General features: G+C 38.5%; 1 protein-coding gene across 1 annotated transcript in view; it reads left to right on the forward strand.

Annotated features, from left to right (window-relative positions):
• LOC140138654 (iron-sulfur cluster transfer protein NUBPL-like) overlaps nt 1-4,580 on the forward strand; it is a 28,170-nt gene extending 23,590 nt beyond the window's left edge. Inside the window, exons 9-10 of the mRNA XM_072160393.1 lie at nt 1,484-1,604; nt 2,689-4,580. Of these exons, the coding sequence (XP_072016494.1) occupies nt 1,484-1,604; nt 2,689-2,849 (282 nt within the window). The 3' untranslated portion in view covers nt 2,850-4,580. The remainder of the gene's footprint in view (nt 1-1,483; nt 1,605-2,688) is intronic.
• The last annotated feature ends 8,327 nt before the right edge of the window (nt 4,581-12,907 follow it).

The raw sequence follows: 12,907 nt of genomic DNA on the forward strand, positions 1-12,907 counted from the left end.
TATTGAAAAAAACATTTGAAAAAAGCCATTTTGTCACTCTATTAAGCTAAAATTGCACATAATGGTGTATATTTTGTTTAAAACAAATATTTTGAAAAATGAAAAACCTTCCCTAGACTTTGATGTACTCTAAAGGATAGTGCAAAAGTTTACCCTTTGCTTGCATATTTTTCGAGTTATCTTGTCACAAAAATCGCTGCAATAATATTGTCAAAAGTGAACTCTGAGAAATCGACGTTTTAGTAAAAAATGTCAAAATTATGCACAAAACGTCCTTAAATTTTAAAAGCGGTAAGACTTTCACACTTGTAAAAGCTGTATCTGGTGCATGGTCTAAATATGCATCTTTTTGCACCAATGAATCTATAATCTCTACTTTCAGTGCGCCAAAATTCAAAATAATTAAAAAATCCAAGTGGCATTTTGACTGCAAATTTTGTTTTGTTTACACCACATTTGCTGGCGTTAACAACATACCGAATGCGCCTTTGACTGCGTTGGACATACGCGCATAGTTGCGCCACGTCACCTTGACGCTTAATCATGGCAGTAATCACAATATTTCGATTCGTGCATTTCTGACTCATTATTTCCGCCAATTTACTAAGCTGTCTTGAGCCATGTGACTTTTTAGAGTTGAAAAGGGTGAAATAAATCAAACAAAAATATGAATAAATATTAGCAAGTTGTATTTTATCAGTTTCAAGTGAAAGAATACATCTTAGTGTTGATAAATATCAAGAAATCTCAAATTCGGGTGTGGACGAATGTGTCTTCCATTACTCTGGCCTTAAATGAGAAAATTAGTAGCTTTCTTCCAATAACGAAAATTTTACCGTTTCCGATAAAATCTGGGGCCCTGAGGCTATTATTGATCAGACTGTGGACATTTTTTTAAATACTGTGCAAGTGGTTATTTTCATGCTTTACCAATGTTATCATAATTATTGTGACAAAATATCATATTCGCATGTTGTTAAATTTGTGATATAACCTTTATTTGCGAAATTTGCAACAACAAAAAATTGTGAAAATGACCACTTATGCAGTAGAAAGATTGACACGTGAGAAGCCATTTTAGGGAAGATATGTGTAGGGGGGGGGGGGGTGAGGTGGAAAAGCTTAACATTTGTGTGGAGCAGTAGTAGGGGTACAATATTGAGGAAGAAACTGAGGAGGGATATGGTCTGAGCAAGGTAGGTTTGATAATAATTATGGCTTTTTGGAAGAATATATACCCTGGGGTCATTTTTGTTTTATTTCTTAAGAGCACAGCAAAGAATTACATTCTTCAGAACAAGGTATAAAAGATGAAGCTTGGGTGTACTGTTCATCGGACTTATTGTTTTTAAAGGTTTCAACAGTTTTGATGTCGAAACGTTGAGGCGACCAAAAAACAAGTCTGTAATATGAGCGGACTTTTCAAAAATTGCCTTTTAAGCCTCGGATTGTCATAGTTAATTGTTTTTCTTTCTTTTTTCAGGTTCTAGGATTAGTACAAAATATGAGCGTGTTTGAGTGCCCTAAGTGTGGTCATCAGACACATATATTTGGACAGGATGGAGCAAGATCCGTTGCCAAGGAGATGGGGCTAGATATTTTAGGTTGGTGTGACTTTTTTCTCATCAATTGGTACATGTATTCATGCCCCTGCTGTTTTGTTTATATTAGGGGCTTTGATGTTTTAGATTTTGGTCATATTCCCATACTTGCGGTACTAAGGCAGGACTACAGAAAACATTTTCACTGAAGTCCAGGAAATTTGCTGTTGTCGTGATGAAAGTCCTGGAATGGTTATCGATCCTGTGCCATATACTGGGGTACACAAAAAGGTGGCTTTGTTACATTTTGATGTGCAGTTTGGATTTCAAAACACTGTCTCTTGAGTATTCCTTCACTTAGAAGATTCAATTAGGTCTTAAATTGAGGCTAATTTATTCTATATATTACTCATGTTTTTATCCTGTTTTCAAATATTTTTCAATTATTTTCTTATGACGTTTGGCATGAAATGTGCCAAGGGTGGCTGAGGATTAGGGGTAGGAGGATTAGGGGGAGGGATTCATATTGTAAATTTGATTTAAAACCCCCTTTAAAAATTTGAATCTAGTAAAAAATGTCTAAATGAACTCCCAGACATCTAAACCAAGTGAATAAATACAAAAGTTCATTTAAAAGACCAATACTTGCTCAGAATGATTGTAAATGTGGAAAAAAGAGGTGGGGTTACATCCTCCCTACTTTGTGATTGTTTTTGCCCGCACTCTCTCATTTTTTAACCGATTTCCATAAAAAAGGTGTCAAAATGCTCAGAAGGATGAACCACTTCAAATGAGATGTGTAGGTAAAATGTATGAACCATTTCATTTTTTTACTATGTAACACAAAGGAACCCCAGGTTGTGACACAGGACCTATCATAAACACACAGTAAAGATGCATAATTATATACACTGCACAATATTACAGAGCAAATCATATGACACTTTTATGGTCTCTGCTGAATGAGTTTGAGATAGGGACAATGAAATTCTTTACCTTTTCCAATTTCATTCTTTTATTATAATATTTCATTTACTGTTTTCATTTTAATACTATACTATTTGTATATTAAAGAGAGTATATCAAGTATGGCGGAGACATAATACGCATTACTAATATACCTGTTCATTTTTCTGTTTATTCGCAGATGATATTCCTCTTCATATCAGTATACGAGAAACGTCCGATGAAGGAAAACCTATCGTAATATCTTCTCCAGATAGTCCTCAAGCACACGCTTATAAACACGTAGCTAATGAAGTTATACAGAGACTTCCTGAATATGCTGACTCAATGCCCGAAAGATGACAAGAAGTGATGAATAACTAAGAAACTGTCTCATATCAGTGTTGTGTATGAGGAAAGGCCATATACCAAGAAACCCCCTCTCATATGTGTTGTGAGGTGATGAGAAACTCTCTTCTTGTATCAGAGCTGGAATGTGATGAGGAATGCCATATGGTACCAAGAAAATCTGTGGGGTCCATGGCTCCCCCTGAAGCAGAGAATTTTATATAAAATCATGCTTTACGTGTTCAAATGTCTGCATGGATATGGACCAAGTTATCTCATTGAATCAATTTCATTGTACAACCAAACTCGTCCCGGCATACGTTCTGCAACAGACATTTCACATCTCTCTATACCAAAATTCAACCCTAAAGGCCTGAAATCAGCTTTCGACAAGAGTTTTTCTCTCACTGCACCTGCACTCTGGAACTCACCATCTGAATGAACTCTGTTCTGCTGTTTCTCTGCCAAGTTTCAAGAAAGGTCTCAAAACCTTCCTGTTCCCACAATAATCTGGTGGCTTTGTTTCAGTTTAGTGTTTATATTTTGCCTTTCAAATGTTTTTTTTAACAGTAAATAGATGCATTTGTTGGATTGTAGATAAATAATTCAAACATTTTAGCTTGACAAATCCATTACCCGGAAGTGATGTTTTTGTTTTGAGCAGTGGATCCTTGATAAAGACTCAAATGTTTTCAGCAGGAGAATCAGGAAATCAATCTACATACATAAAAAGGGGGCCAAAGCAATCAACTGTGGCCAAGGTCTCGTATCTCTCGATCACTTATACAATCCACTGCTCAAAACAAAAACATCACTTCCGGGAAATGTCAACAAGCCGTTTCGCGGGAAAAGCAGTGGACCAAGACACTTGTGATCAAGCCATCAGCCCCGATGGTGAAAGCTAAAGTAGTGAGTACTTGCTCAATGGATGATTTGTCAAGCTAAAATTTTTGAATTGTTTTGTTTTCCATCTTGGCGCCGTAGTCTGTATGAAATGGTGCCCTATAAATGCCATGTAATGTAATGAGGTCTGCCAATATCTTTTCATAAAGTGTTATTATGCATTGACAAGCAGCCTAGAGATGATGTCCATCAAAACTGCACTGAACTGTAGCAGTACGAGTGATCCTCATATGATGAACATCTATTGCTTAAAGAAGTGTGGTCTGATGATGTCCATCAATATTGAATTGAACTGAACTGTAGCAGTACGAGTGATCCTCATATGATGAAAATCTATTGCTTAAAGGGGTGTGGTCTGATGATGTCCATCAAAATTGAAAAATTGAATTGAACTGAACTGTAGCAGTACGAGTGATCCTCCTATGAAGAAAGTCTATTGTTTAAAGGGGTGTGGTCTGATATTTACATGTTGTCACCCTGCTACGATAATTGCCTAACCCACTTTTCAGCCTAATTGAAATTTTTGCCTAAATCATGTCTCTATTAGCATGTGCAGTGCACATTGTGCACCTGCTGTAATAATACTTTTGACATTGACCAATCATGAAGGAGATTTTGGGGTGAGTTAAGCAGGTGACAAATGGTGAGTTGGGCATTTTACCACCAGAATATATGCCTAACTCAGCTGTTTGTCTGAAGATTTTGCTCTGATTTTTGCCAAAGTCACAGGTCAAAGTCACTGAAAGTCACATGTATCAGTTATGTAATCACCCTAATCGTTTCTGATGTCTCATTATCATTTGTTCTTGTTGAAAGATTGGTGAATAAATATCTTTATATGCATTATTGAACCATATTTTGTACTTTATAATAGTTTGATAAACTCATCAGGGGCAAGTGATTTTGGCAGGCCGTGAGGGGGGACAAGCACTTTTAGGCATGCCTTTGGAAATTACTCCCTCTCTGGGCACACAATTAATGCACAGTGCTCTCCATCACCCACTTCTTGGTAAGACATGCGTGTTAAGTGGCAAAGGGTGAAGGTTTGGTTTACCCGCGAGAACACAGAAGGCCCCATGTCACGAGAGAAAACATGGGAATTTGCATAAAAATGCAAACTTGCATGAAAGTGCCAAATATTTGGTAAAATCACCTATAAATTTTTAAAATCGCCAAAATCATAGGAAATGTTTCAAACATTGCCCCCCAAAAGACAAATCACAATAATTAAAAAGAATTGATTTGAAAACATTGCATAATAACAAGTATTAACAAAAAACAACAAAAGTTTATGATGAATTCCTGTTTTTCCTGATTGACATGGGCAAGAAGCCAATCATTGGTTCAGTGGTTCTTATGATAGCTCTTGATATATTAAAAAAAAACACTCAAAACTTGGACTTATGTTGAAGCCTATGGCTAGCACGCAGAGCATTATGCAGATACATGATGAGGGGGTGATAGAGTTACGCAATCTAATGTTCAGATATCGGTAGGCCTATAATTTTAGAGAATAGATTGGTATAGCAATATATTTTACCTTCATGCAAAGTTTTAAGTAAAAAGAAGCTATGTTTTTGCTATGCAAATAATGCGTATAGAGGTTGTAATATGGGTGGTTGTGAAGAAATTCCAACCAAAAGGCCATTTTATTCCATCTAGGAAAAAAGATACTTGAGTTTTTTGAGAAACCATAGAAAGCTATCGTAGGACACGTTTCGATTAATGGTGATCAAGACTTAGTTGATCTTTTCATTAATCTCATCAGCTACATTTTGCACAGCTTAATTTTAAGATCACCTAGTATTTTGGTATATTTGTTCACGGTAGAAAAATAAATCTGCATAGCTATATAACTTAGGTCTAAAATGTCTAACTTTTTGACATTGGCAATTTGGTCCATTTTTTAGTGACTGAGTTTGCTTCTAAAATGGAACATACAATGTCTATTATGGCATTGTGTAGGCCTATGTTAACATTTCAGTGACACCACTCATGCTTAATTTTCATAGTACATGATTCCTGTCACTAAATGTTAACATAGTCTTGATCACCATTAATCGAAACACGTCCTACGATAGCTTTCTGTAGTTTCTCAAAAATAGAGAAACTCAAGTCAACTGTGCCTTTTTTCTTATATGGAAAAATGGCCTTTTGGTTGGAATTTCTTCACAACCACCCATATTCAGAAAAAATGGCAACTGCAGAAGCATACAGCAGAAAGATGCAAAAGGGCACAACGGGAAGCCACCAACACGCAAACAACTACTGCTTATTCAGCAGATTAATGTAGTAGGGAATGTAGCTTTCGGCAAATCTGCTTGTGTGCGCACGCAATTTAGAGATATGGGCTGCATTTCTCAGCTGTCTTCAGTCTTCAGATGGACTTCAGTTCTACTAGGAGGGAGCAACAAGTAACTTGTAACCAACGTAAAATATGGTCAGCGCAGAAAAGTTGAAACCAAAACGTTTCAGAGAACGGAGCATGAAGAGGTGTTTGTTAGCACACTTGCACATGTGATCCACCCGGGCATCCAATTTAAGATCTTGCTGTATGAAGATGCCCAGGACTTTGGCAGATGAAACAAAAGAAAGCAATGAATATCTTCAGATTGGGATGAGAAGGTGAGTTTCTCATGAAACATATTTGAATGGCTTGACATTTGTCAGGGTTGAGTTTCAGGTAGTTACTTACAGACCAGTCCAGAGAGTCATCAAGACAACCATTGAGCCTGGGCTCATACACCTGTTCCGAATTTTGATGATACATTAGGCTTTGTGTTGTGATCATTTCGATCAGTGGTTCGTAACAAAGAAAGCGTGATCCAGTTGACCTAGCAATGGCCATATTCTAACGTGCACTACGACCATGACGACAGCGAATTACAACCTCCATCTTGTTACATAAACATCTTTGACCAACTCATCACCACGGCCCCCTAACGCTTTCGCCAAAAGGACAGTGAGCAGTGGCGTGGGTCGCCAGTCTGATGAAGATGATAGCTTATCATAGAAACGTTACCGAAAACGTGATTAAATATACCATCTTTTACTACTGGATCCAGATAAACTTCTTTTGAGGAGGGAATTGTGCTACACCAGTTGAAATCTGCTATTGTTGTCCCCATTCCAAAGCAACACCCGCCTAGTATTGATAAAATGAGGCCTATATCATTTACTGATATTTATGCTAATTGCTAAGGTTGCTAAGGGTTTGTGGCCAAATGGATTGTGTATGATATTGAACCATATAGATATTAATCAATTTGGATCAACATCTTCTTACCTAATCAATCTTGTGCATACACTTTTCAAAGGTTCAGACAAACACAACAATGTAGGACTAAGTCCTCTCGGACTTCTCCAAGGCATTTGATCTGGTAAATCACAATATGGCTCTGAAGAAATCCGACTGAACAAGACGGATGAAACGTCAGCTGGTGAGTTATTACCATCTATTCACCACAATCTATTGGTTTTGTAAAAACAATCTGTAATTATTTGAACAATAACATACCTGATGAATCTCTACAGTTATTTTCACAATATGGCTGTTGAAAAGTTGATTGTTTTGGGGGTCCGTGGGGCTATCGTTCCTTGGGTTTGCAGTTTGCTCAATAATCACACTCAGTGTGTGATGGCCCCTTGTGTGCTGGTGTTCCTCATGGTACCACACTTGGCCCATCATTTTCCAGGCTGTCATCAACGACGCTGTTCAAAGTTGCAATTCTCAGGCATGATAATTTTCGGGTTTAAACCTGAATTCAGGCTTTATGTCTTCCACATTTACTCACTTTCTTTTAATTTGAGCCAGTTTTTTGGCCCTTTCAGCCAAATTTCACGCACTTTTTCAGGCTTTTTTTTAAACACTTCAGGTCTTTTCATGGATGATCATTATCATGCCTGAATTCTCACTACTGGAATGTCGACAATCTTACATTCGTTGAGAACCGTGCGTGTAGTGAGAAAGGCAACCTTCAGTCTGATCTTCATGACTTTCTGGACTGGTCTGAACCTCAACCCTGACAAATGTCAAGCCATTCAAATATGTTTCATGAGAAACTCACCTTCTCATCCCAATCTGAAGATAGGCCATTCATCTGCCAAAGTCCTGGGCATCTTCATACAGCAAGATCTTAAATTGGATGTCCAGGTGGATCACATGTGCAAGTGTGCTAACGAACGCCTTTTCATGCTCCGTTCTCTGAAACGTTTTGGTTTCAACTTTTCTGCGCTGACCGCATTTTACGTTGGTTACAACTTTATTATTTATTTTCCACAATCAAACAAATAGACAAATACTAATTGGATACATTATTACAAGGAAAGATTAAACGAAACGATTATGGAGGGAATGATCGAAAGGCCAATAAGGCCAGAATTGACCACCCCCTTTTATAAGAAAAATGAAAAGCAAAAGACTATCACACATGACACATACAATTTTAAAAATTTGCGCCAAGAATCAAATGTATGATAAGAAAAGATGCAATTTGTATTTTTTAAAAAAAGTTTTTCAATGATTTAGCTTCTTTGACATTTTCCTTTAGGGAGTTCCACAGGAGTTGAACTGTGGTTTGGACTGCTTGATCAGTAAAAACCTTTTTATTTCTTGTTTGATACGTTCCCTTTTGGAATACTGTGATGCCATTTGGCATTCATCGTTCACTGTTAAGCAATCCAGTACACTTGAGCGTGTCCAAGAAAGGGCCTGCAGAATCATTTTGGGTGCTAATTATATTTCTTATGATAATGCAGTTAGTGTATGTAGGATGACTCTCTCTCTTCCAGGAGAGAACAACACTAGCTAAAGTTCGCGCATTCGCTTGCTAAATCAGAGCGTACCGACATGTTGCTCCTCCTAGTAGAACTGAAGTCCATGGAAGACAGTTGTGAAATGCAGCCCATATCTCTACATTGCGTGCGCACACAAGCAGATTTGCCGAAAGCTCCATTCCCTACTACATTAATCTGCTGAATAAGCAGTAGTTGTTTGCGTGTTGGTGGCTTCCCGTTGTGCCCTTTTGCATCTTTCTGCTGTATGCCAAGTTACATTTTTTCTTATTTTTGCTTTATGTATTTTGTTTCTTTCATAATCATGATAATATTTGTTGTGTTTCTTGTATGGTGCAATTCGGCCGTTTGGCCGCGATGTTGTACAGGTTAACTTGTTCAAAGAAAGAAAGAAAAAGTATTTTGAGACCTTAAACCTCCAAAGCCCCCCCCTGGCCTCACAGGATCATATAGGGGGCAAAAAATAATTGTATTTCAATAACACTTTCAATACGTCAAATTATTTGTCTGGCCCTACGGATCCCAGAAATGAACAGTTTGTGCCGTACAACCTATGGTTATGGTTATGGGGGCACAAAAGGTAGATTTGCTTGCTGAAAAACTTTCGTAAACGATTTTGCAAATGTATCGTCTAGCTTAAAGGGTTCAGAAAAAGAATAGTTTCCACTATCTGTGATGTCTGGTTAGTATGTTACACAGCAGAGAGTGAACAGATCTGTAGGCGGAGCAGTATATCACGTTTTTTGCAGGTTTACATGGTCCAGTACAGTAACCATCAGATGACTGGCAATAGTTGTAAATTGCTGTTTTAGTGCAAACGCTGGAGGCGCATCGTATTATGAAACGGCGCTGGGCATGCAAGTTTGAGATTTTTAAAAATAATAGAGGGCGCAACATACATTTCTGATCGAAGCAATTAAACATATATTATTGCCTTATTTATTAACTATTTGTTTATTTTAATTATTAATTATTTTACTCTTTTTATGTTGTTGATTATCTCATTAGACGTTAAGGCTTGTATTCACAAAACAAAGTTAGTTCAGGTTAACTTAAAACGTGATCTAAACAATGAGGTACAACAAGGTGTACCAAATTCACCAAGCTTGCCACTTATGGAGGGCAAGGCAGTGTACCACTTGATTATTTCCCTATGCGCCGGGCAAATAATCCGGAGGTGCACTATTTTGCACTCTGTGATTGACATGCAAACATGATGAAGTCGGTACTCAGGTGGTGGCCGCATTGCATTCTCTAAATTCAGTAAATTTTCATCGTCAACCGTGTAATTGAATGGGATTATTTTGAAATTTTAAAACGCTTGAAATATCACAAACAAATAGGCCTATGTTGATAAATAATATAAATACTAGACCCTCCCTCGGGTCCGTGGAGAACGACTGGTAATGTAGATTACATAGCATTAAAAATCAACCCAATACACGGACCCTCCCAGTCTGTAGGCAATTTGACTTCCAGCTCCCACAAACTGCTGGAAGTTCACTTTTACGGATTTGGAGTCACGCAATCTTTCTATATACCACGTCCATGTTTTCACTACATTAACGTTTGTGTAAGCGACTAAACAACGATATTGTATCCGACCAATCAACGCAGCTTGGCAGCGCGGGATATTTGAAAAGGCTTCCCTAGCTAAATAATGTGCAAACATTTGCAAACCGCACGCGATAATGTACGCAATATGGACAATAGGCCTAAGTCCGAGTCGAGTGGTTGCCTTTTTATTATTGCGCGTACCATGGGTCTATCAGACGCGTGCCACTTGAGCTCAATACCTCTCAGTTGTTGACAAGTGTCCCATCCGATCTTGCGTCACATCCCGCGGCATAGCTTTGTGCTACCATATTTGAATTGAAACTGGGGCGGGGCTTTCGTAATTGACATCGGAATCACCGTGCTTCGTTGAACGAATATTTGGAAGTGAGATCTCTAACAGATTGGACCAGTCTCGGAATCAGCGCTCAATGGACTTGCGCGTTCACTTATAATACGAGTATATTTCTATATTGCTGCATGGTTGACTGTGGTGGGTGTAATTAGTGGCGTCGATTTGTGGATGAAGAGGAATGGGTTTTTGGCATTGAAGAAAATAAGGGGGGAGTTGGCATTTTTTTCATAAGGCATTACGTAATTATTTATTGTTACATTATCCAGAGATGGAACCGAACCGAGACTGGGGCCAGTCTATATAAATACAAGCTAAAACCGTTGGGGTTCGATAATGAACCCCACAAAACTAACCGACTATATTGGAAAATGCCATACGGCCGGGCGGTTTCACAAGTTGCCGGCTCGATCATGTCATCCGCCGCCTGTCGGTACTCTTGTCTAATGTTAGACCTCGTATCTAACTTGATTTGTGCTTACGGACCTTTAGAGATGCAATTTATTTTGTGCAGACAACACACGACAATTCTGCGCCGTTAACGTATAAAGCGCAAGGCAAACTCCCATCGTCGCACCGCCCTTCAACTGGAGAGAGGGAAACCCCATTCTTATTGGCAGCAGTGCCTGCAACAAAATCAGGATTTCGATCTACACACACGAACTCGGTAGGACTGTCAGCGGTGTATTTTTCGGACATCAAGTAGCCGTGGTATTCTCTGGTCCACCCTGATGGACAAGATTTTGCGGCAGGAATCGTAAGGATTTTCCCCCGCTGGCTTACTTCACAAACGGAACAGGGAACTGCGTGGTCATGAATAGATGAAAGTGGTTCGAAATCGGACGTCTCATATTCGGCGCTGTAGATTAAACCTCTATTTGACTGGGTACCGGTCTGGTAGTCGTCGTATTCAGGAATATCTGGAAGACACAAGTAATTAGAACCACTGCCATGGTGGGTAATGTACTTCCCTCCGACTAGGCCTGAAATTAAACAAAAGGAGTAGACAATAAGTTATAGTATTTTTACGAGAACGCCGTCGGTTATCACAGTACCGGTGTAGCCTGTCCCTCATGGTTGTTTGATGGGATCATTTATTAGTTTTTAAAACAAAACATCATGTGCAACCATATTTTAGGCTTAAACAGCTAAAAGTGATATCATGCTTTATATCATTTATACAGATGCTTTTGAGTCATTCTCAACATCAATTTTCCCTCTTTTACAAAATTATTCACTTTTATAGAATTTTAAAAGCTTTTTCGGATATAAAATGTATCTATTAATGACAAATTTGGTGGCGCTATTTAGTTACTGGAAATTACTCTTTCATGCTTTAAATACAAATAATTCCTTTTATTGTTTGATTAAATATGTTAAAAAAATGTCCTTATTGCTTGTTTCACCTATTCTATATAGGTGTTTTAATGGCAGTATAAAATCACCTACCCCTTGCAAATAAAGAAATATGATTTAGGATAAATAGCGCCATCTATAGTTTGCATTTAGTTAATAATGAAGCCAATTCTATATACATCAAACAACCGTCCCTGTGTGAGTGGTTGAGCTTTCGTCAAACGTGTCTCTAACTTCGAGTCCTGCTGAAGTCGGAGACACATCTGACGAAAGCTCGACCACTCACACAGGGACCGGATACACTCACAGGGCTGCACTGGTACCCGCACTGGTACTGCGATAAGAGACGGCATACTCGTAAAAATACTGTAACTTATCAGTAACAACCACATAGAGGAGTTAGGATTTCCGGACCTTTTGTCCAGTCGTGATTGTTGGAAATCCAGTTCAAAATCAAAAATCCTCAATTTGAGAGCTCATTTTTGACATTTGCGTGATTTTTCCTACATTCGATTGGATTTCCAAGCTTTTTCAAGTGATATAACCAAAGTTACCCAATTTTCTATTCTATTCAAAACTCACACTCCCTCTTTGGAAGACTTAGCTAAATCTCCCACAGGGGTGGTGTGGATTTTAAATGGAATAGCCCATTACATGCAAATACTAGGTATGTTAGAGTACAGCATCCCTTGTTTGCAATAGTGATTTAATGTTTATTACGATACGATCTGTCGTAACATTGCATGTCGTAATGCCTGCATTTATGTTTTAAATTTACCTGTGTAAACCAATGACGCTGTTGAGGGGCACTTGTTTCGTCCCCATCGGATATAAAGAGCGCCCGAGTTCTTTGCGGGCGGGCCAGGTAAACCCTCCGCGCCGGGAGGTCCGGGCGGACCCTCTGGGCCAACACTTCCAGCAGGGCCTCGGTTTCCTTGAAGACCTTGGTCTCCGTCTGTAAAAAGATGGAATTATATTATCCTTATTAACTCTTGACTGCCGGACTGAGTAGTTTATTTGACTGTTACAAAGGAGTTATCCACAAAAGAAGCCTACGTAGTTGAATTCAAATTTGGTTAATGACCTGAGCTAGGCCCAAGTATAATTGATAAAC

The sequence above is a fragment of the Amphiura filiformis genome, chromosome 18 (assembly GCF_039555335.1).
Source record: "Amphiura filiformis chromosome 18, Afil_fr2py, whole genome shotgun sequence".
Taxonomy (NCBI): domain Eukaryota; kingdom Metazoa; phylum Echinodermata; class Ophiuroidea; order Amphilepidida; family Amphiuridae; genus Amphiura; species Amphiura filiformis.